General features: G+C 57.4%; 3 protein-coding genes across 14 annotated transcripts; 2 read left to right on the top strand and 1 right to left on the bottom strand.

The window, feature by feature from the left end:
* The first annotated feature begins 836 nt into the window (after positions 1-836).
* ACHE (acetylcholinesterase (Yt blood group)) lies at positions 837-7787 on the top strand. Of its 6 annotated transcripts, none has more exons than XM_082712880.1 (5): positions 837-955; positions 2594-3677; positions 4047-4531; positions 5232-5401; positions 5516-7787. In XM_082712880.1, exons 2-5 carry the CDS (start codon positions 2619-2621, stop codon positions 5641-5643), a joined length of 1842 nt encoding a protein of 613 aa, XP_082569006.1. In that variant the 5' UTR covers positions 837-955; positions 2594-2618; the 3' UTR covers positions 5644-7787. The 6 variants fall into 6 exon arrangements, with proteins under 6 accessions (XP_082569006.1, XP_082569007.1, XP_082569005.1 ...); XM_082712881.1 differs by having other exon boundaries at positions 839-955; positions 6288-7787; XM_082712879.1 differs by having other exon boundaries at positions 870-955; positions 2597-3677; positions 6288-7787.
* UFSP1 (UFM1 specific peptidase 1) lies at positions 7286-7787 on the top strand (the record flags this gene model as incomplete). Its single annotated transcript, XM_082712951.1, has 1 exon — positions 7286-7787. One exon carries the CDS (start codon positions 7286-7288, stop codon positions 7712-7714), a length of 429 nt encoding a protein of 142 aa, XP_082569077.1. The 3' UTR covers positions 7715-7787.
* A 97-nt stretch (positions 7788-7884) lies between these two features.
* On the bottom strand, positions 7885-20852 carry SRRT (serrate, RNA effector molecule). 7 transcript variants are annotated; one of them, XM_082712829.1, is made up of 20 exons: positions 19919-20852; positions 19497-19636; positions 15306-15434; positions 14909-15055; positions 14465-14677; positions 12446-12615; positions 12136-12320; positions 11853-11951; positions 11652-11769; positions 11298-11452; positions 10889-10950; positions 10700-10778; positions 10255-10443; positions 9756-9929; positions 9515-9668; positions 9044-9237; positions 8724-8880; positions 8423-8524; positions 8176-8302; positions 7885-8075 (listed from the first exon to the last, which is right to left on the bottom strand). In XM_082712829.1, exons 2-20 carry the CDS (start codon positions 19616-19618, stop codon positions 8000-8002), a joined length of 2652 nt encoding a protein of 883 aa, XP_082568955.1. In that variant the 5' UTR covers positions 19619-19636; positions 19919-20852; the 3' UTR covers positions 7885-7999. The 7 variants fall into 7 exon arrangements, with proteins under 7 accessions (XP_082568955.1, XP_082568960.1, XP_082568956.1 ...); XM_082712834.1 differs by having other exon boundaries at positions 8423-8512; positions 14465-14653; positions 19919-20851; XM_082712830.1 differs by having other exon boundaries at positions 8423-8512; positions 11298-11455; positions 19919-20849.
* Between the last annotated feature and the right edge of the window lie 372 nt (positions 20853-21224).

The following is a 21224-nucleotide window of genomic DNA, read 5'->3' as shown; positions in this document are numbered from 1 at the left end:
CCGCTCCCACCTGCCGGCCGTGGCGGCCAATGAGAGCCTGGTCTGGTGATGTCATGCCCCGACCGGACCCTGGTGACGAAAGTCCCAGGTCACCCGTCAGGGAACCAGAGCAAACCCACCCGCGGGGGTTCCGGAAGTTTCCACTGCGGCAGCAGAGTGCGGCCTCGCCCCACAGCCTCGCGCGTGCCACTACGTTTTGCCTTCTGGGGTGTCCCCGAGTCACCTCTCCCTTGCCCCGGGGGTCTTCTTCCGTGGGGCCCCCCTTCATTTCCACTCGTGATCTCGTGTCCTCATCTTCATTCCCACAGGTGTGCCCTCATCCCCCAGGAATGTCCCACGTCACCTTTTCTCCGCCAGTACCACCCCGGACCCCTAAGAGGGGTCCTCAGCCACACTTTTCACGTGCGGGTCCTCCCATGCCACCCCCGTTGTGTCGTGGCCAAGGATGTTCATTTATTCGACTCCCCGTCCCGACCGAGGCTGTCAGTGTGTCCGAGTGTGTGTCCGTCCGTCTGTGACTGTCGGTCACCGTTTGTCTGGAGCTGTCACTGGCTGCGACTGTCCGTCTACGTGTCTGTCTCCGCGGCTTCTGTCCGTCTGTCACTGTGGGTGTCTGCTCCGCCGCTGCAGGTCTTTCCGTCGTGTCACTATGTGTCTGTCCGTCTGTCGGCGTCTGGCACTGGAGTCCGTCCGGGGCCCCCGGGGTCTCTGGGTCTCGCCTCCGAGGGAGGGAGAGGGAGGGGAGGTGGCAGCCCGGGAAGGCGGGGAGGGGCGGGGGCGGAGACGGAGACAGTGGGCGGGGGCGGGGGCGGGCGGGGGCGCCGTGCGGCCCGGAGGGGGTGTGTGCGGGGGGCCGGAGGCGGCGGCTGTCAGAGTCGGCTCAGCCAGCGCCGGGGAACATCGGCCGCCTCCAGCTCCCGGCGCGGCCCGGCCCGGCCCGGCTCGGCCGCCTCAGGTGAGTCTCCCGCCCCGGCCGGGACTCTCCCCCGGCCCGCGGCCCATTCCGCGTCCGGGAAAATGTGCGCTCCCGGAGGGATCCAGGCCCCCCAAGCGGGACGCCCACCGCGCCCCCGGGCCTGCCCAGCGACGCCCCCCGCCGCCCCACACTCATCCTTAACTCTTCCCTCGCCGCCGCATACTTACGGTCGTCCGCGCGGGAGCCCGCACCCCGGAGGGCCGGCCGCCGCCTCTGCTCTCGAATTCCTGGGGGGGACCCCCGAGCGCCCCTTCCCCCGCCCGCCCCCAAGTGTGGGGCCACTGGAAGACGCCCCCTCCTTGGGGCGGAACCCGAGCTGCGCATGTTGCTGGCGCCGGGCTGACTACCCCCCCCCCCACCCAGATCCCGCAACCCCAGCGCCCCTGCGCAGCGCTCAGCCGAAGCCCCCTCCGAGGCCCAGGCGTCCCCCTCCCACGGGGACTCCGTCTCTATTTGGGGAAAGGGGAGGCTCAGCGGAAGCCCCGAGTTATAATTAGCCCCACTCGGGTTTCCTAGTTAATCCCCAGCACCACCACCACCACCCCAGCCTCAGGGCGGCGGGGGTTGGCTGGGTGAGAGGTGACCGCCGCGAGAGGGGGGAGTTCCGACCCGGGGAATTTTGATCCCTTGGCTGGAGATGCCGGAACCACAGCAGCTGCTGCCCCAAAATAGCGCCCTCGCCCCTGCAGCCGGGGATCTCCGGAGCTCCGAGAACACAGGCGTCCCGGTTCGCCCTTCAGACCCCTCCGCAATGCCCGCGAGCCTCCAGACCCCCGCCCCGAGTTCCCGGCTCTCGGACTCCAGGGGCGGGGAGCGCCGTTCTTTTCTCGGTCTCTACTGCCCCCCACTGGCGGCAGCGTGCCCCGTAGCATCGGATGGATGGGGGACTCCAGTCCTGGGGGACCGGGGCTGGCGACCCTGATCGCTGAGGCTAGGCGAGACGAGTGCGCAGCTGACCGGCACCCACGGGTACCAGCGCCCCGTGCCAGACAGTGGATGAGGAGGGGCAGGGCAGGGTGGGACAGGGTGTGGAGTAAGCAGGATTTGGGGTACCCCGAGACCTGTAGCTCCCACAGCCTTGAATGCCCAATCCAGCCCCCAGGGCCCCCCCTGCCGCTCCCGACCCTGGCCAACTCAAGAGAGCCTGCGCCTTCAGGCCACCACCACCACCACCACCACCGCAAGCCTCCCCATCAGCGCCTCCCGTCAGTGAGGGCCCCGCCCCTGTCTGGTGGCCTGTGTGTGGATTGCGGCCTCTGGTGCGGGTGCCTGCGCTGCTCCGGCTGGGCCCAACACAGTCCACCCAGCTAGGGGAAGGAGGTGAGGGTGGTGGGCGCTCAGTGGGGCAAGAGAAGGGATAGCCTGGCAGGCCTCATCTCTGTTGCCTCCGTTGGTCTGTCTGGGTGTCGTGTGTATGCCCGATCTCTGTCCCCTCTTGCTTCTCTCTGTCTGCCTGTGTCCTTGTCTTGGCCTGACTCCCTCCTTCCGTTTCTCTCCAGTCTCCCAACCTGCCCCACCTCCTCTGCAGCTCCACGATAACCCCTGGGCAAGAGTGTTACCTAATCTCCTCGCTCCTGGCAGCCTCAGACCTTCACCCTCTGCCTTTCTGTCTCCCAGCAGACGCCTGCCTGGCCTGGCAGCCATGAGGCCCCCCTGGTGTCCCCTGCACACGCCCTCCCTGGCTTCCCCAATCCTGCTCCTCCTCCTGTTCCTCCTGGGAGGAAGGGCAGAGGCTGAGGACCCGGAGCTGCTGGTGACTGTGCGTGGGGGCCGGCTGCGGGGCATCCGCCTAATGGCCCCTGGGGGCCCTGTCTCCGCTTTTCTGGGCATCCCCTTCGCAGAGCCACCTGTGGGCCCCCGTCGCTTTCTGCCACCGGAGCCCAAGCGGCCCTGGCCGGGGGTGCTGGACGCCACAGCCTTCCAAAGTGTCTGCTACCAATATGTGGACACCTTGTACCCCGGCTTCGAGGGCACCGAGATGTGGAACCCCAACCGTGAGCTGAGTGAGGACTGCCTCTACCTCAATGTGTGGACACCATACCCCCGGCCTGCGTCCCCCACCCCTGTCCTCGTCTGGATCTACGGGGGTGGCTTCTACAGCGGGGCCTCCTCCCTGGACGTGTATGACGGCCGCTTCCTGGCCCAGGCTGAGGGGACCGTGCTGGTGTCCATGAACTACCGGGTGGGAGCCTTTGGCTTCTTGGCCCTGCCAGGGAGCCGGGAGGCCCCAGGCAACGTGGGTCTACTGGATCAGAGGCTGGCATTGCAGTGGGTGCAAGAGAACGTGGCCGCCTTCGGGGGCGACCCAACGTCAGTGACTCTGTTTGGGGAAAGTGCCGGTGCTGCCTCGGTGGGCATGCACTTGCTGTCCCCTCCTAGCCGGGGCCTTTTCCACAGGGCTGTGCTGCAGAGCGGTGCGCCCAACGGCCCCTGGGCCACGGTGGGCGTGGGAGAGGCCCGCCGCAGGGCCACACTGCTGGCCCGCCTCGTAGGCTGTCCCCCAGGGGGTGCTGGTGGCAATGACACAGAGCTGGTTGCCTGCCTGAGGACAAGGCCCGCTCAGGACCTCGTAGACCACGAGTGGCACGTGCTGCCTCAGGAAAGTGTCTTCCGCTTCTCTTTCGTGCCTGTGGTGGATGGAGACTTCCTCAGTGACACACCCGAGGCCCTCATCAATGCTGGAGACTTCCACGGTCTGCAGGTGACTAGTGGCTGGAAGGGTTGGAGCTGGTTCCTCTAGGCCTGTTCTCCCACCCACCCCCAGCCCCCAGGCCCCTGGGGACCCAGGCATGAAGGCTCCTCAAGATCCAATTCCCAAAGGCCTGGGCTTCTGGCCCCATGGCCACCCCCCTCCTCCCTGAGAGCTCAGATCCTGGGGTGGTCAGTGGGGCAGAGAGAAAAGGAAACATGGGTATATTTTCTCTTTCTCTCTGTCCCTTCCCCAACTTCCTACTCTTTTCCTCCATGGTTCTGGGGTCTATAACTATTGATCTCTCTGGCTCTTTGTCCATCTGTTTCTGTCTGCCTGTCTGTCTGTGCCCCCCCCCATCCCTCCATCCTGTCCCTTCAGGTGCTGGTGGGTGTGGTGAAGGATGAGGGCTCCTATTTTCTGGTTTACGGGGCCCCAGGCTTCAGCAAAGACAACGAATCTCTCATCAGCCGGGCCCAGTTCCTGGCCGGGGTGCGGGTCGGGGTCCCCCAGGCGAGTGACCTAGCTGCCGAGGCTGTGGTCCTGCATTACACAGACTGGCTGCACCCTGAGGACCCAGCGCGCCTGAGAGAAGCCATGAGTGATGTCGTGGGAGACCATAACGTCGTGTGCCCCGTGGCCCAGCTGGCTGGGCGACTGGCTGCCCAGGGGGCTCGGGTCTATGCCTACATCTTTGAACACCGCGCCTCTACGCTCTCCTGGCCCCTGTGGATGGGGGTGCCCCATGGCTACGAGATCGAGTTCATCTTTGGACTCCCTCTGGAACCCTCGCTAAACTATACGGCCGAGGAGAGAACCTTTGCCCAGCGACTGATGAGATACTGGGCCAACTTCGCCCGCTCAGGGTCAGCAGTACTGAGGGGAGGAGGGCCCCCAGGAGCCAGAGAAGCAAGAGAAGGGGACAGGGAGAGAGGCAGAGGCGGACAGACTGGGACAGACTGAAAGGGCAGGTCCAATAGCGCCCAGGAGAGGGGGGAGGGAAGCGTGGAGAAGAGAGACAGGAAGACAAAGAAGTTACGGTAGGACTTAGGAGCTAGAACTGTAGACCGCTGGGTTCAGGTGGGCCAGCGATACATTCACATGGATGTGTAGTAGCATTTGACTGCCCATGTATATGTAGTCACACACCGGTTTACCTGTCCGAAGAAGGGGACCACAACTCCGACATCACACGGGTGTTGTCAAAAGCAAAAACAAGATGTTTGTAGAACTAGGACTGAGCCGGCTTACACAGTAAGGGCTCATAAATCCTAGCGATGTTTTAAATGGGAGAAACAAAGACAAAGATGGGGCAGTAAAGCTGAGGGAAAGGCAGAAAGAGGGAGGGCAGGAGGAAAGGGATGGCTCTAGCTGATGGGGGATCCGGGAGATCAGAGAGAAGGGTTAAAGAGGTGGTGGGAAGGAGGGGATGTGTTCTCCAGGGAGCCAAAGAGGGCTCGGGTCAGGGGGCAGCCTGCCTCCTCCTGCTCTCCATCGCCAGTCCACAGTCCCTAGGGCGGGCGGGGCAGGCTTGCCTGAGGCTGAGCCTTCCCTTTCCTTCCGAAGGGACCCCAATGACCCCCGGGACCCCAAAGTTCCGCAGTGGCCACCGTACACGGCGGGAGCGCAGCAGTACGTGAGCCTGAACCTGCGGCCGCTGGAGGTGCGCCGGGGGCTGCGCGCCCAGGCCTGCGCCTTCTGGAACCGCTTCCTCCCCAAGTTGCTCAGCGCCACCGGTATGCAGGGGCCAGCGGACAGGGGCTGGGCGGAGGAGGGCAGAAAAGGGGCGCGAAAAGAGAGAGGGGAGTGGGAGCCGGCCGGGTGTAACCCCTCTCTTCTCCCCCCACCAGCCTCGAAGGCTCCCAGCACCTGCTCAGGCCCCGCCCATGGGGAGGCTGCCCCGAGGCCCAGGCCCGGCCTTCCCCTGCCCCTCCTTCTCCTCCTCTTCCTCCACCTCTCCCGGCTCCTGCGGTTGTGACCACGGCCACTTACCCACCCACCCCCCGGCCTCAGGGGGCCCCTCCTCTAATGAGTGGTCGGACAGTGGGGAAGGGCCCCACTCAGGGATCTCCGACCCAGTGCACCCTCCCTCCTCAAACCGACACTCAGACCGGCCAGGGCTGGGAGGGAGTGGTGACCTATGACCCGTCTCAGGGACCCACACGCCTTTGTTGTCTAAATGGAAATGAAAACGCCAACTTTCTTTTTTTACAAAATTATTTGGAGCCGAAGCCTGGTGTCGGGGGCAGAGGGAGGGCCGGGCGCGTCTAGCGTAGACAGCACCCCCTAGTGGGGCTATAACGGTCAACCATTTCTGTCTCTTCTCTTTTCCCCACCAACCTACGGATCCTCCCTCTTCTGATCCTTTCTGTCCCACTGTCTTCCGGTCATTTTCTCCTCCCCCACCCCTTCCTTCCCGCCATCCTGCTCTGGCCCCTCCTCCACTCCCATCCGTCCTCTGGTCTTCTGTCTTTCGCATATTCTCCTGATCCTATTTCCACTGTCCTGCGTGCCCCCCTGCATTCTCCTTGTATTCTGCACTCACGCCCCCCCCCACCATGTACGTTCCCTGACCTTCCCCTTGTCCTCCTCCAACCCACTTGCCGGGCGCCCTGGCCGCAGACACACTGGACGAGGCGGAGCGCCAGTGGAAGGCCGAGTTCCACCGCTGGAGCTCCTACATGGTGCACTGGAAGAACCAGTTTGACCATTACAGCAAGCAGGATCGCTGCTCAGACCTGTGACCCAGACGGGACCCAAACGTCTCCCCGCCCTGCTCGCCCCGCCCGGCCCACTAGCTGTATATACTTATTTTAGGGCTGGGATATAATACGGAGGAGCCCTAGACCCTGCCCCCCTCCCCGAGTATCCCCGGAGGCTCCCCGTCCTCTGCATGTCTCGGGCCGAGCCCCTCCCCCGCGGTGCCTTCGCCCCTCTGGGCTGCCAATAAACTGTTACAGCCACAGCAGTGTGCGCGACTAGGGAGCGGGGAGCGGGCCTCAAACACCGGGGCTGAGTAGACAGAGCGGAGCGGGTGTGACAGGAACCCGAACTTGCAGACCTCAGTAGCGGGGCGGAGCGTGCCGGCTCCCACCACGCTACGCGGCCGCGCCCGCCGCCCCGCGCCCCGCCTCACGAGGCGGGGCTCGCGCCTGCGCAGTAGCGACGGCTGCGCGGCGGTGCATTGTGGGAGCCCTGCGGGTGGCTCTTTCCCCGCAGCTGCCGCTCGGGACTGTGCGCTGCGGGAGACCGGCGAGAACGTCCCCGAGAGCCCGCGCTCCGGTCCTGCCGGCGGCTAGCTCAAGACCCAGGTCCGAGAGGAAGCGCTGGAGCCGGAGTTCCGTCTGCACCATCAGGACGCGTCTGCCCGACCTCGGCCCCCGCCGCCCGCCCTGGAGCCGCTGAAGGACGTCCACCTGGGCCTGGCCCCGCCCACCCGCGGCCCCGCTCGCCTGGCCCTGCTCTCAGGCCACTACCTTTACTATCACTACGGCTGCGATGGCCTGGACGACCGGGGCTGGGGCTGCGGCTACCGCACTCTGCAGACGCTGTGCTCGTGGCCAGAGGGCCGGCCCGCGGGCGTGCCCGGACTGACCGCCGTGCAGGCGGCTCTGGAGGACATGGGTGACAAGCCCCCCGGGTTCCGGGGCTCCCGGAGCTGGATTGGTTGTGTAGAAGCCAGCCTCTGCCTCGACCACTTCGGAGGGCCCCAGGGACGCCTGTGTCACGTACCCCGTGGAGCAGGGCTTCAGGGGGAACTAGAGAGGCTTTACTCCCACTTCGCTGGGGGCGGGGGGCCTGTAATGGTTGGGGGGGATGCAGATGCCCGGTCCAAGGCCTTACTGGGAGTCTGCCTGGGTCCAGGCACAGAAGGCTATGTTCTGGTATTGGACCCTCACTTCTGGGGTGTTCCGAAAAATCCCAGTGAACTACAAGCAGCTGGGTGGGTAGGATGGAAAGAGGTAGGCACAGCCTTTGACAGCAACTCCTTCTACAACCTGTGTTTGACCAGCTGCAACTCCCAGAAGCAGCAGCACGCCCTGGACTGAGGCTCAGGTCCCAGAATGGAGACTATCTCTGGACCCAAACATACCTAAATAAACCCTTTACTCCAAGGCAAAAGCTGCCTGGGTCTTTGGAGTCACTAAAATGGTGCAGCTCAGCTAATTATGGCCCCAGCCAATCTTTGGGAGAATTTGGGGAGGTACATAATAAATAATCACTATGGAAGTGCTTTTATTGGCAGTAGGGCTGAACGTACAAAAAAAATTATCAGCTGGATAGGACCAGGCATTCACAATTCTAGACGAGGCCAGGAGTGAGCAGTAGAGGGCTCAGAAGAAGTCCACATCATCTGGAGCGTCCAGGTCACGGTATTCCACAATGGCCCGTGGGTCTCCTCGGACCATCCTGTGAGATACGGAAGAGGTAAGGCAGGAGGACAGCTGAGGGTCCCTGAAAGGGAGCTTGAAGAGGGCAAGAAAGCTTGGACTTCTTAGCTCATTCTCACCTGTTCCGAGGCTTTCCGGGATAACCTCCTTGGCCTCGGAAGGCATCATAGTTCCCTCGGCCAGCACCATAGGGGGCGTGAGGGTATGGAGGCCCTCCCGTGGGGACCGCAGGGCGGACAGCACCAGCTACACAAAGAGATTGGGGTTGAGTTGAAAATCTGTGACCTCAACTATACCTTGGTTTAGCTTCCTTTCTCCCAGCCCCTCGCAGCCACTAAGCCCTTTCAAGTCTTCCCCTATACTTACCTCCATAGCCCAAGATGGGGGGCCGGGGCTGACCATAGGGCATCAGGCCCTGGGGAGTCTGGTGTGGGTAGGGGAGTCCCGGCGTCAGGCCTGGGGGGAGTACAACATGGACAGAAACATGAATTACTGCGGGAGGGGGGAGGGGGGAGGGGGATGGGAGGTGGGGAATGACAACTGGCTTTTAGGAATACTGCCTGAGTGGAAAAGAATGTTTTCAGAGGATCATAGGATAAAGAGAACCAGGAGTCCTTGATAGTCAAGGGAGAGGGAATGTGGCAGACCCTCATGGATCGTATCTTACTCTGGGCAGGGCCAGGTGGCTGAGCCGGCTTGATCTCCGGCAGAGCCGGGCGCTTGGCATCAGTGAGAAAGTTGTTAAAAAATGCAACCTCCTTCTTCACTTCCTCAATCTTCTCTGCATGCTTGTTGAAGATATGTTTGCGTACAAACTCAGGGCCCTGGGTAAAGAGAGACTGGATCAGAACAGAGCAAGCAATGTGCAAGGATAATCGACCTCCCCGCCCACCAGTTCCAGAGCCAATTCCTCCCCAGGCCAGAGGCGGCTTCCTGGCTCACCCCCTTCCGCCCACAGTTCTAACACAGCTCCCTACCATCCCAGACCTTGAATTTCTTGCCACTGAGAGGGCATAGCCACTTATCCTTGCCCAGTTCCTGGGTGTTAGAGGTGACAAACTTCTCCACTTCCTGCTCGGGGTCTTTGCGCCCCATCTTCTGAGCCTCTTCCTCAGAAAGAGATTCCCGCACACTCAGCAGCGGAGTCAGCTTCTCCTCAAATGTCTTCTGCCACTCTAGCACTGTGGTTTGGGAACAGGGACAACAGCGAGCTGGAGAAGGGAGCCAGAAGCAAGGAAGGGACGAGGGGCGCCTGGCTGGCTCAGGGTATGTGGCTCTTGATCTCAGGGGTCCTGAGTTTGAGCCCCACGTTGGACAGAAAGATTATTTTAAAATATTTAAAGAGGGAGGGAAAAAAAAATGAGAGGCTGGGAAGGCACTGCTCCCAGAACACATCTACGACCAGAGGCAGCTGAGAAAGGGAAACCAAAGGGGACTCGGGAGTGGCTGGGAGCCCACCTTCTCCATGACTGATGCGGTTGGGAGGCATGGGCCCCCGAACATGGATGATGCCACAGCGGTTGGGCATCTCATCCTCATTGGGGTACTCGCAAGTGTTATAATAATCCAGGGAATGCACAATGCGCAAATAGAGAAGGAGTTTGTCCAAAACCTGAGAGAAATCAAAACCCGTTGAGTTCACATGCTCTCCTGGGCCCTCTGCTGCCCCAAGCCCTTGCCCGCCTGCTCTAGCTGGCACCTTGATCAGTTTTTCATCCCGCTCCACGTTGATCTCTGCCGGGTTCCCTTCCTTAGGGGGCTCCTCAGGGGGAGCCCCCCCACTGCTCCCCAGCAGCTCCTCCTCCTCTGCACTCACTTCCTCAATCAGATAGTCAGTGATGTTCTTCAAGATTGGGTTCTGGGAGGGCAGACTCTGGGAAGGAGGAAGAAGAAGGGCAAGTGAGATGACAAGAGAAAACTCTGAGGCAGACAGATAGTCCCAGCAGCTCCTCATCTGAAGCAGAAAGGAATCCAGGGTTCCCCTGGCCTGTTACCACTGCTTCGTTATTTGGCTTTTCCTTACTTATTCTCTCTTAGCCAATACATCATCACTATGCCAGTCTGTTCTAGTGGAAGCTGGACATACTGCCCAGATAGGCTGAGAACAGGGGATTAACGCTACAGACAAGACCAGAGATGCCCACAGCAGAAGACACGGTATGGGCTGCTTCTGGAGAAGTTTCACGGGAGTCACTGACTGTTGGCAGAGGAGGTGTCCCAGGCTCCGAGGCCCAGAGCTGGGTCCTGTCATCCAACGTATGTATCAGCTTGGCGGCCAGCTTGATGTCGTTGCGCACTATCTGCTTGTGCTGGGTAATGCCGTTGATGTTGCGGACTCGGCGAGTCAGGTCTCTGTTCACACCAGGGCTCAGCTCACACTCCCGGAGCTAGAGGGAGCCAACACAAAGCTCACCAACACTTGCCCAGGAAGCAGCAGCTCCAGGAACTGGCCTACTGACAGGACCAGCGACTGGACCGTGAGCTCCCCGAGAACAGGGACCAGGAGCGTCTTACTCACAGACACCGGTATACGCTTAATGTGAGCAAACTGGACGGTCGGGGGGGCGGGGCAGAATGAATCAATCAAAGACCAAAGGAATCAGAGATTGTGTGCAGCACAGGGAGCCCATTCCCAGCACTTACTCGGATATTCTGCAGGTTCCAACAGATCTCTTTGATGTTAACGCTGCGGTCAAAGGTCACCCAGCCACGACGGAAAAACCTGCAGAAGGAAAGGTCAGCATAACCCTGGGTGGAAGGGATCCTGGCCATCAGCCTCCCCTGTGCCGTATCTCCAGGGTATCCAGGGTCACTCTCCTCCCCACGCCTCACCTCCTCTCCGGCTGGGGCTCTGACAGCGCCACACGCATAAAGCCTGGGTATCTTTTACAAAGCTGGAAAAACAGAGGAACAGAAACCCCACTGAGTGATTCAACGTTTCACTTCTTCCTCCAATCCCCCTGTCCTCAGAACGCTGGGACTGCCTTGACTCTTTTCTCAGGTTAGGAGAAACACCAATAAAGGGCTTAAGAGTAATGGCACTTAAAGGCCAATGGGGCGATCGGGGCCAGCCCACAAAAGGCATGGGCCCACGAGAAGGAGCTTCCCTGTTGGAGAAATGGGTATACATCAGAAGTAGAGTCACAGTACCTTCTCCCCGCCTCACCAGCTCCCCGACCCTGCCACCAAAGATGGAGCCCGGGTGCCATTCCTGCCCCCATGACCGCTCTTCCCCACTCACAGAAATGATCTCTGCCCGCGAGATGTTGGGTGCGATGTTGCGCATGAAGAGGGAGCAAGTCTTATGGAGGGGCCGAGGTTTACATTCCAGCCCAGGAGTGTCCTTAGGCTTCTCCCTTTCTTCTTCTTTGGGCTTCTCCTTTTCCTTGAGTGCCTCTTCTGGGCAGAAAGTGGTGGCAATTGGGGGATTTTTTTATTGTTGATTTTGGAGGGGAAGACGGAGAAGCAGTCACACTCCCACCTCCACACCCTCATCTCCCAAAAGGGCCGCCCCTGATCAATTTCACCCACTCCCACCTCCCCTACCCCTATTCAGGAGGAAGAGAATGGACTAGAAGCAGAAAATAAAACCCACCAGCCTCCTCCTTCTCTTCCTCAGCTTGGCCACTCTCCGACTCCGACTCCGACTCGGACACACTGCCTTCGTCAAAGCTGTCGTCACCACTGTGCTTCCTGTTCCGCTTCTTGCTACTCTGTGAGCCACGGCAGGAGGGTGGGGAGTCAGGTAACCAGGCCCCTGGGCCCGACACTGATCCCGCGGCAAGAGATACCCTACCTTTTTGGCATCTTTCTCAGAGTCGTCTTTCTTCTCTTCCTTGTCCCCATCACCCTCAGATTTCTTAGTTTTGTCATCGTTAGAACTGTCGTTCTCAGCCTGCAGGTAAAGACAATCCCAGGCACGTCCATCTCCCGGCAACCTTGATCAGAATGCCGGCCCCTCCCTAGCCCTCCGCCTCTCCTGGACCCATCACACAGCCCTCCAGGACCCCGACCACTGAAGCTGCTCCGTCACCCTCCCCAGGCGCTCACAGGCAGCGCCCAGCAAGCCCCGCCCGGACCTGTTTGCCGTCTTCTTTCTTGTCGTCCTTCTCATTGGCCTTGCGCTCTCCGTCCCCCAGGCCCGGTCCGGCCCGACCTTCTTCTTTCTTGCTGGGCTCCCCAGGCTTTCCTGCCTGCTCCTCCTCCTCCTCCTGCTCCAGGATGCGCAGATCATTCTCTGTCCCTCCTTCCATCTTAATCACCGCTACCAACAAAGGGAGCAGAGGTCACAGTGGCCCTGGCCTTTAGCCTCTGGCTCATCAACTGACTTCTGTTGCCCAACCAAGACCTTGGTCACCACACATCCTCCTCCCCTCCCAGTCCACACACCTGCATCCAGCATCTTGACAATGGCATCAGCTTTGTCTATGTCCAGGAGAAGATTATCAAACCAGCCACTCTCCATGAGGGACAGGAACACCCTCAGTCGGTTCTGCAGGGCCCCCCGGGCCTCCTGCCGACGCTTCCCCACCTCATCTGGGTGGTACTTAGACCGAAACCTGGGAAGGAAGGAGGGAGGGAAGAGACAAAATAGTCAATGGATGCCATGACCAGGACATGGGGAGGGGCCCAGGCAAGTCAGGGCTTAGCCCCCATCCTCTCACACCCACAAAAAACCATGAAAGCAGAAAGACTGGGGAGAGGGGTGCACTAGAACCACCCAATACCCCCAAAAGGAACCAGAGGTTATGCTCTGAGAAGATCTGGGGGACAGCCAGGAACTAAGAGCTCTGGATTTGGGAAAAGCAATGACTACAGGGGGAGGCCAGGGTTAGAGAGGCAGAATGATTGCCCTGAGTCTCTGGGAAACGCTAAGTTAAAGAAGTGTAGTTTCCCAAAGCTTCCAAGAGGAAGGCTAAGCAGCAGGCCCCAAAGAACCTCCCTCTCCTTGCCAACCCCCAGCTAAAATCATTACAGGATGGCTCCCACCAACTCCCTCCATCCCTAGGTGGAAGACAGAGGGAAACCTGAAATGCACCAGATAGGAAAAGCCAAAAAAGGCAGAAAAGCTTTCTCCCCGCCTGGGAAGAAAAGCAGATGGTGGAGGGACAGGGAAAGACCAAAGGGAGAAACTGAAGTGCCCTTATAACGTCAGGTACTGCCCACAGGGAGAGAGAGAGGAGAGGGGTAGAGGATTAGGATGGAGCATGGAAAGAAAACATTTAAAATAGGACCTTGAGGGGGGAAAAAAAGAAAAAACAGAAGAAATGAGGAGTATGAGAAAAAGCAGAAAGCCAAAGTGTGAGGAAGTCCCAGAAATCGAAAACAAAGGGAAAAAACTGAAGGCCAAAGAAACTGGGGGAAAAAAAATGGGAAACAAGTGGTTAGGCGAGGAGCAAGGACAGGGATGGAGAAAGAATGAAAAGTACCAGAGAATGAGACCAAAGCACAGAGAAAGAAGAAAGAGGGGACAGTGACAGACAAAACAGAACCACAAGTTGAGCGTGAGAGGAAAGGAAAGCCGCAGGCATCACCTCCAGGATCTTTACCTTGGCCGCTTGGTCAAACAGAGCTCAAGATTTAACTAGCCGCGCCCAGGGCCCATGCTGGCAGGTGGGCCACCGGCTGGCTCCTGGCTGGGGCGTCCCGGCCCAGATGCCCCACCCCCGCGGGGCTCCGCGGTGGGGGCCCTGACTGACTAGCTGCCTGAGCAATCACATTCAGCTAAACCGCTGCATTGTGCACAGCAGTGCCCTGCCTGTCTGCCTGGCCGGGGCAGCGCAGCTCAGCCCAGGGGGCTCATGTATGGGCTGGGTATGGTGGGGGTGGAGGTGGGTTTGCTCCGAGCTCCGTCGATGAGCGGGTGTAGTTCCCAGTTCTGGCTCTTTTCAAGGAGGAGGAGCAGAAAGAGGATGAGGAGGAGGAGGAGCAGGAAGGGGGGAAAAGATGGTTGATTAAAATTAAAACATCCACAAAAGGAAAAAAATTAAAACTCTTTTTCTGTCAAACGACCCTGAGATCTGTGCTTTTTCTTGTCTGGATTCACTCGTTGCTTTTGGGAGAACAGCACAGCCACACCGGGTCCCGGCGATCAGGGACGACAATGACCCCATACCAGCGAGTGGGAAGCAGGCTGTCTGCTGCCCCAAGGGAACAGGTGGCTCTGGCCAGCTGCCTGGAGGTGTCCCACTCACTGAGGACAGAGGGGAAGCGAGGTGGGGTGGGAGGCCGTGGCAGACGCTGAAGTGAGGAGGAGAACCCATCAGCCAGTGCTGTTGTACTTCCCATCCCCCACCCCCAGGAAGTTCTGGATTGGGGAGAAGGGCAAGAGGACAGGGCTGCAGGCTCCACTGGCGGGGCCAGGGGAAACATGCTCGGGAACAGAGAGGACGAAGACGGGGCACTCACCACTCCTCATCTTTATGAGCCAAAAAGAAATCCTGCATCTGCTGCCTTCGGAAATCCAACTTATAGTCATTGTAACGCTTCACAGCCTCGGTCTCATCCACAGAGTCATCCAATGACAGGAGAAACTCCTTGAAGGTCTTCATCACCGGTGGTGGCACACCCAGGTCAATCTCTGCAATGCTGCCCAGCCTGGGGGGGGCCCGGTCAGGAAGTCTTGGTTGCGGGGGAGAGGGTGGGGGGTGGGGGGGCCAGGGTAGCCAGCTGCCCCCTTCCTTTGCCCACCACGGACACCACCCCAGGCACCGACTGCTACCACCCCCACAGGCACCCCTCTCTGCCCCTAACCCGCTTCCTGGCTCCAGCCACAGTCCTTGGCAACCCCAATCCGTCTCCCAAACCTAACATCTCCCTTCTCCCAAGAACCCCGGAACCCCAGGTCTTTACCTGGCCTGGATAGGCAGAACGTGGTGCTGCATGATGTGGACGTCTGGGTGGCCCCAGGGCTGAGGGGGGCCGTAGGTAGGGCCCCCACCCCCCCCAGCATAGGGCATCTCATAGCCACTGTGGTATGGGTCAGAGCTGTGCTCATCCCTGAGGGTGGGGGACACAAAAGTCAGACAGAGAAGGGAATCATGTCTCCAGAGCACGACGGAGGATGGGACAGAGGAAGGGGCATATGGAATGTGGTCTCTCACCCAAGGGTTTAGGGGATAAGAAAGATGGGTTTATAAGAAGTCTGAGAAAAGGAAACGATAAAGTCCTCAGTGAGGTGAAGAACACAGCCAGGGCCAAGTGGAACTGAGGCTGAGGAGAGAAGCCAGAGAAACCGTTGCCACCTCACCAGTCTCGCCTCATGCGCTTCTGCGGGGGGCTGAGCTCGTGGCGGGGAGGAGAGAAGCGCTCTCGCCGACTGCGGTCATAATCCCGGTATTCACCCCGGCTGCGCCGCTCCCGGCCACGGTCCCACTCTCTGGCGATAAGAACGAGCAACGGTATTAGGACACAGCCAGGCATGCTCCTGGACAGGCCCTTCCTATCCCGAAACACACGGCTAAAAGCCCCCAATTATGAAACTATTCTCTAAACAGAAAAGAAAGACGCAGCGATGCCCACTGCCATCACTTCTGCCGGTACCCTCAAGCGGACGGCTCTCCGAGCTTGTTTCGCAGAAGCAAGCTTTCCGTGGGCGCAGGGATATCAACCATTACCAGGTACGCAACTTATCAAGTGTCTCCCTCACAGCTCACGCCACCTATTGGCTTGCTAATCTTCTGCCTCAGAGCCTAGCGAAGCTGTCCTCTACCCTGCCCCCGTCCGTGTGCCCTGACGTTGGTCATTTCCCCTGTGACTGCAGCCTCTGGTGACCCAATCTCTGGTCCCTCCCACTTCTCTCCTGTCAAAGAGATCAGGGATCTTTCTCAAACATAAATGCAATCATGCCATACCCTTCCTTGCTAAATGCCAGTACACCACACCGTTCAAAACCTTGGTTCCTGCTGTCATTGCAGTCTCTCCACCAGTTACCAGCCACCTCCATCCCAACCTTAACCAAACAGACATCCTTTGCCCTGGCCCAGGGGTTTTCAAACGTTTGGTCTAGGGACTGCTAGCCACCCCCCCACACACTCTAAAATTACTGCAGGACACCTGGGTGGCTCAGCCGGTTAAGCATCTGCCTTCAGCTCAGGTCATGATCCCAGGGTACTAGGATCCGGCCCCACGTCATCAGGCTCCCTGCTCAGCGGGGAATCTGCTTCTCCCTCTGTACCCCACCATGCATGCACACACTCGCGTGCTCTCTCTCAAATAAAATCTTTAAAATAAATTAAAAAATGTTTTAAATAAAATTACAGATTAAAGAGCTTTCTTTATGTGGGTGACATCAATACTGTACTCAAAACAGAACAATATCTATTAATTATGCAGTTATAAATTAACATGAATTACATTTTTATGAAAAACAGCTATTTTCAAAAAAAAATTTTTTTTTTTAATAAGCAAAGTGCTACTTGGGGGCACCTGGGTGGCTCAGTGGGTTGAGCCTCTGCCTTCGGCTCAGGTCATAATCTCAGGGTCCTGGGATCGAGCCCTGCATTGGGCTCTCTGCTAGGTGGGGAGCCTGCTTCCTCCTCTCTCTCTGCCTGCCTCTCTGCCTACCTGGGATCTCTGTCAAACAAATAAATAAAATCTTTAAATAAATAAGTAAATAAATATTAAAAAAAAAAAAAAAAGAAAAGAAAGAAAAGTGCCATTGTTTTTGCATTTAACAAATCTTTTAAAGGCCTGGCTTGATACGGACAGCTGAATTCTCATATTTACTTTTTTTTCAAAGATCTTATTTATTCATTTGAGAGAGTGAAACTGAGAAAGCGATATAGATAGAGTAGGAGTGGGGGGAGGGGGTGCCGGGAGAGCAGAGGGAAAGGGAGAAGCAGACTCCCAGCTGAGCAGGGAGCCCTACATGGGTCCAGATTCCAGCACTCTGGGATCTGGGATGGTCGTGACCTGAGCTAAAGGCAGATGCCTAACTGAGCCACCCAGGTACCCCCCCCCCCATATTTACTTCTACATTCAATCTATTGTAGTATGTTGTTTTAATTTGTTAAAAAACATGAAGAAAATCTAGCCTCACAGATGCATAGTTGGAAAATGAAATACTCTGGAGTGCCTGGGTGGCTCAATGGGTTAAGCCTCTGCCTTTAATTTGATCTCAGGGTCCTGGGATCAAGCCCCACATCGGGTTCTCTGCTAAGCGGGCAGCCTGCTTCCCCCGCTCTCTGCCTACTTGTGATCTCTCTGTCAAAGAAATAAATAAAATCTTAAAAAAAAAAGAAAATGAAATACCTTAATAAATAGTCTTTTCAAGTAACTGAAACTATACTTTGATACTACCCAAAACTTGACAAGAGAGTTTCTTTTTTTTTTTAAGATTTTATTTATTTATTTAAAGATTTTATTTATTTGACAGAGAGAGAGATCGCAAGTAGGCAGTGAGGCAGGGGGAAGCAGGCTCCCTGCTGAGCAGAGAGCCCGATGTGGGGCTCAATCCCAGGACCCTGAGATCACGACCTGAGCTGAAGGAAGAGGCTTTAACCCACTTAGCCACCCAGGCACCCCAAAACTGGCTTTTTTAAAAAATGCTTGGTGCCACTGCCTTGATTTGCACTAAGACAAAAGCAGTTTTCCCACCAATGCTACAGCACCAACAATGCAAACAGCAACACAGTGAAAACAACAATCCTACCTTAAAGTTGCTATAAAAATACTTCTAACACCACAAGTCCCTGGGGTCTGTGGGCCCGATTTTGAAAACTGCTACTTTATTATCATTGTTTTAGAGGAGGAGAGAGGCAGCGGTAGAGGGAGAGAGAATCTTAAGCAGGATCCTTGCCCAGCCAGGAGTCCAGCACGGGGCCCACCCATCTCCACACTGTGAGATCATGACCTGGGCCAAAATCAATAGTCTGACACTTAACCGAATGCACCCTCCCAGCCACCTCTGAGAACCACTACTTTATTTTTTTTAAGATTTTATTAAAAAAGAAAAAGAAGATTTTATTTATTTATGAGAGAGAGAGATAGCGAGAGAAGTAACACAAGCACAGGGGAGCTGGAGAGGGAGAAGCAGGCTCTCTGGGGAGCAGGGAGCCCACATGGGGCTCAATCCCAGGACACTGGGATCATGACCTGAGCCAAAGGCACAAGCTTAATCACTGAGCCACCTAGGCACCCCAAGAACTACTTAAAAACAAACAAACAAACAAACAAACAAGAACTAGAACATGGGCTCTTTTCTGCACACAATTTTATGTCCCCAAGTCCAAACTGTTGACTCCACCTGTGCCTGGGGAATTCCCATTCATCTCTCCAAGTCTTGCTAAGTGTCACTTTCCTGGGCTCTCTCCGACATGATCACCTCCAACACGACTCCCCTACTTGAGATCTGCTCCTTCAACTCTTTACCATCTTTATGACGATCCCTCGTACATACTCAACTGCAGCACACCCAAGGCCATTTTGCCCTCCACTCTGGGCCCCAGATTATAGACTATTTAATCACAGTAACTACTTCTTGGCCCTTCTCAGCATTCGGAACACCTCTGACTTTCTTCTTCCTTACAAAACAGAAGGGGAGAAAAAGCACCACATGGTCTCCCCACTGAAGAAATACACGGACTACAGACTGGAAGCTTCCCTGACCTCGTTTTTCAAAATAACACTGAATGAATAAATGCTACGCCAGTAAGTCACCTCAAAGCCCCCCCACCCAGGTTTTGTGATATCCTTTAGATTTAAAAAAAAAAAAAAATCGGGCACCTGGGTGGCTCAGTGGGTTAAGCCGCTGCCTTCGGCTCAGGTCATGATCTCGGCTCAGGTCATGATCTCAGTCGTGGGATCGAGTCCCCAATCAGGCTCTCTGCTCAGCAGGGAGCCTGCTTCCCTCTCTCTCTCTGCCTGCCTGTCTACTTGTGATCTCTGTCAAATAAATAAATAAAATCTTTAAAAAAAAATCGTTTCTCTTAATTAATCGGAAACGATGTCAGATTTCCCTCTATGAAAAAAACCTTAAAAATATTTAACTCAAGGGCATCCCAGAACGCGAATGACTAGCTGAGTTAGCCTAACCCTCACTGCCCCAGAGAACTCTTTCTGATTTTAGGGAAGAAACTGAACCACATTCTGCCAGGGAACAGGTCTGGTCTGACAAGCCCTCCAGTCCAGTCAACTCTAAAACATCACTTTCTTTGAATCCACCTGTTTCAGGGGTAACTTACAAACAATGAAACTCACGCATCTTAAAGTACATGCATAAATGTTACTTCCTCTTACTCAAACTAGTGGACGTTTCAAAAATCGAGCGGGGGAAAAAAAAAATCTCTGGCCAACCTCGAATGGGTTGACCGACCCGAAACGGTGGAGTATAAGCGACTTCATGGGGTTCGCTCTATAAAATAGTAATAAAGGCAATGCAATGAGGGCGGAGGGCCACAGAATGAGGCAGGGGGACAAAGCTGGGGCAAAGAAGTCTTACCGGTCATTCCAATCGTCCCCTCGACGTCTTTCATCTCTTTCCCGGGAACGGTCATAGTCGCTGCGCTCTCTTCTGAACTTGTCCCTGCGCCTTCGGTCATACTCGTCATCGCTGTCACCCATGGCGCGGTCTGAGGGGGCCTGGAGCCCAGACAGGGGGGGTCAGGGTGCAGAACAATGACGAAGAGAGGAAAGGCTCCAGAGCCGCTCCGGAGCTGCACGCTCGCCTCCCTCCACAAAAGCCGGCCTTCCGCTGTCCCCTCCATCCTACGCCCTCTCCCCGCGCAGGTGGACTGCTCCAACACTCTACGGGCCCCGGGGTGGGGGTGTGGGGGGGGAGTCTCCCTGCCCACGCCCGCCGGCCGCCCGAACCCGTTCCCGCCCGCGGCATCCCCGGCTCCTCAGGCCCCGCCCCTCCCCCACCTGGGAGCGGTCGCGGCCGTTAGCCTCGCGTTCCCGCGGGCGAGTTTTCCGGGAGACCTGGGCCCGCCTCCTGCTTCGGGCGCGCGACGAGGACGGCGCGGACGATGAGAGGGAGACGCGGGGCTCTTAACGAGAGGGCCAAGGAGACGAAGAGAAAGTGGGACAGCCGGGAATGAGCGGTCGGCGCGCGCCGCTCCCGCTGCGCCCGCGTCACCGACGGAACGGAGCCTCAGCCACAAACTACACCCCCGCGGCCTGAGCTGGAACTTAAAACACACAGCGAGAGGCTGGGAGCGCCCGGGGTTGATGGGAAGGGGCGGGGATCCGGAAGTCTCGCGCGCTTTCCGGAGCGAGAACTGCGCGGACGGCAGGAGATACGGCAGCCGAGGTGGTCCAAGCGAGGGCTCGGAAGGGCGGTTGGGGTTTCTGGGCTTGAAGGAGACCTTCTTCTGGCCGAGGTCTAAGGTTGCCCTACCTCGGATGTGTCCGGGGCCTGAACCAGTTCGTGTCCAGTTGTTGACCCCCCCAACTCTGCTCGGGGAGCCTCCTGCCCTCATGCGGGGCTGTTTCCCCTTATTCTGGCGCAAGGCGCGGAGTTGGGGAGTGCAGGCCTTTAGCACCATTTTAAAGCATCTCCCACCATTTTGTGCTGCGCCAGAGAGCCCGGCTTTATTGCCGGCTCGGAATTTACCACCTGCAAACCCCTACTACTGCTGTTCTGCCGCAGAGGCGCCCCAACTTGTAGGCAAAGCCGGCAGACCTGTCTTCTCCCCAACCAGTACTTGGCCTGGTTATAGGTTGAGGTCTTGATCGACAGACACCGTCTAAATGCACCACCAACCCCGCAGATAACGCCAAGTGCCTATCCGGGGAGCGGAGTGGAAAGGCTTCATAGGGCATGCTGCAGCCTCACTCCAAGTACCGAGACGTGGGGTGTCTTTACATCAAGTAACTACGTCTGCGAGAGTGCCTAGTGGCGTTGCAAAAAAAACTAGGTCTAGGGGCGCCTGGGTCGCTCAGTGGGTTAAGCCGCTGCCTTCGGCTCAGGTCATGATCTCAGCGTCCTGGGATCGAGCCCCGCATCGGGCTCTCTGCTCCACAGGGAGCCTGCTTCCCTTTCTCTCTCTCTCTGCCTGCCTCTGCCTACTTGTGATCTCTGTCTGTCAAATAAATAAATAAAAAATCTTTAAAAAAAAAAAAAAAAAAAAAAAAAAAAAAAAACTAGGTCTAAGAAGACCCAGCCAGGTTCTGATCGTGGCCATCGGGGAACGTGCAGTCTGATGGCTTCTCCTACAAAAAGGCAGAC

This window comes from Mustela nivalis, assembly GCF_964662115.1.
Source record: "Mustela nivalis genome assembly, chromosome: 19".
NCBI classification, from domain to species: Eukaryota; Metazoa; Chordata; class Mammalia; order Carnivora; family Mustelidae; genus Mustela; species Mustela nivalis.
This window is presented reverse-complemented; position numbering and strand designations above follow the sequence as displayed.

What these genes read in the sequence shown, in the direction of transcription:
- ACHE (XM_082712880.1), top strand. Translation starts at nt 2,619, where the DNA reads ATGAGGCCCCCCTGGTGTCCCCTGCACACGCCCTCCCTGGCTTCCCCA. An exon ending in GAGACTTCCACGGTCTGCAG is followed by an intron (nt 3,678 to 4,046) that starts GTGACTAGTGGC and finishes CTGTCCCTTCAG; the next exon opens with GTGCTGGTGGGTGTGGTGAA. An exon ending in CAAGTTGCTCAGCGCCACCG is followed by an intron (nt 5,402 to 5,515) that starts GTATGCAGGGGC and finishes TCCCCCCACCAG; the next exon opens with CCTCGAAGGCTCCCAGCACC.
- SRRT (XM_082712828.1), bottom strand. Translation starts at nt 19,618, where the DNA reads ATGGGTGACAGCGATGACGAGTATGACCGAAGGCGCAGGGACAAGTTC. An exon ending in GGAACCTGCAGAATATCCGA is followed by an intron (nt 10,444 to 10,699) that starts GTAAGTGCTGGG and finishes GGCTCCCTCTAG; the next exon opens with CTCCGGGAGTGTGAGCTGAG. An exon ending in CCCGGAAAGCCTCGGAACAG is followed by an intron (nt 8,076 to 8,175) that starts GTGAGAATGAGC and finishes CGTATCTCACAG; the next exon opens with GATGGTCCGAGGAGACCCAC.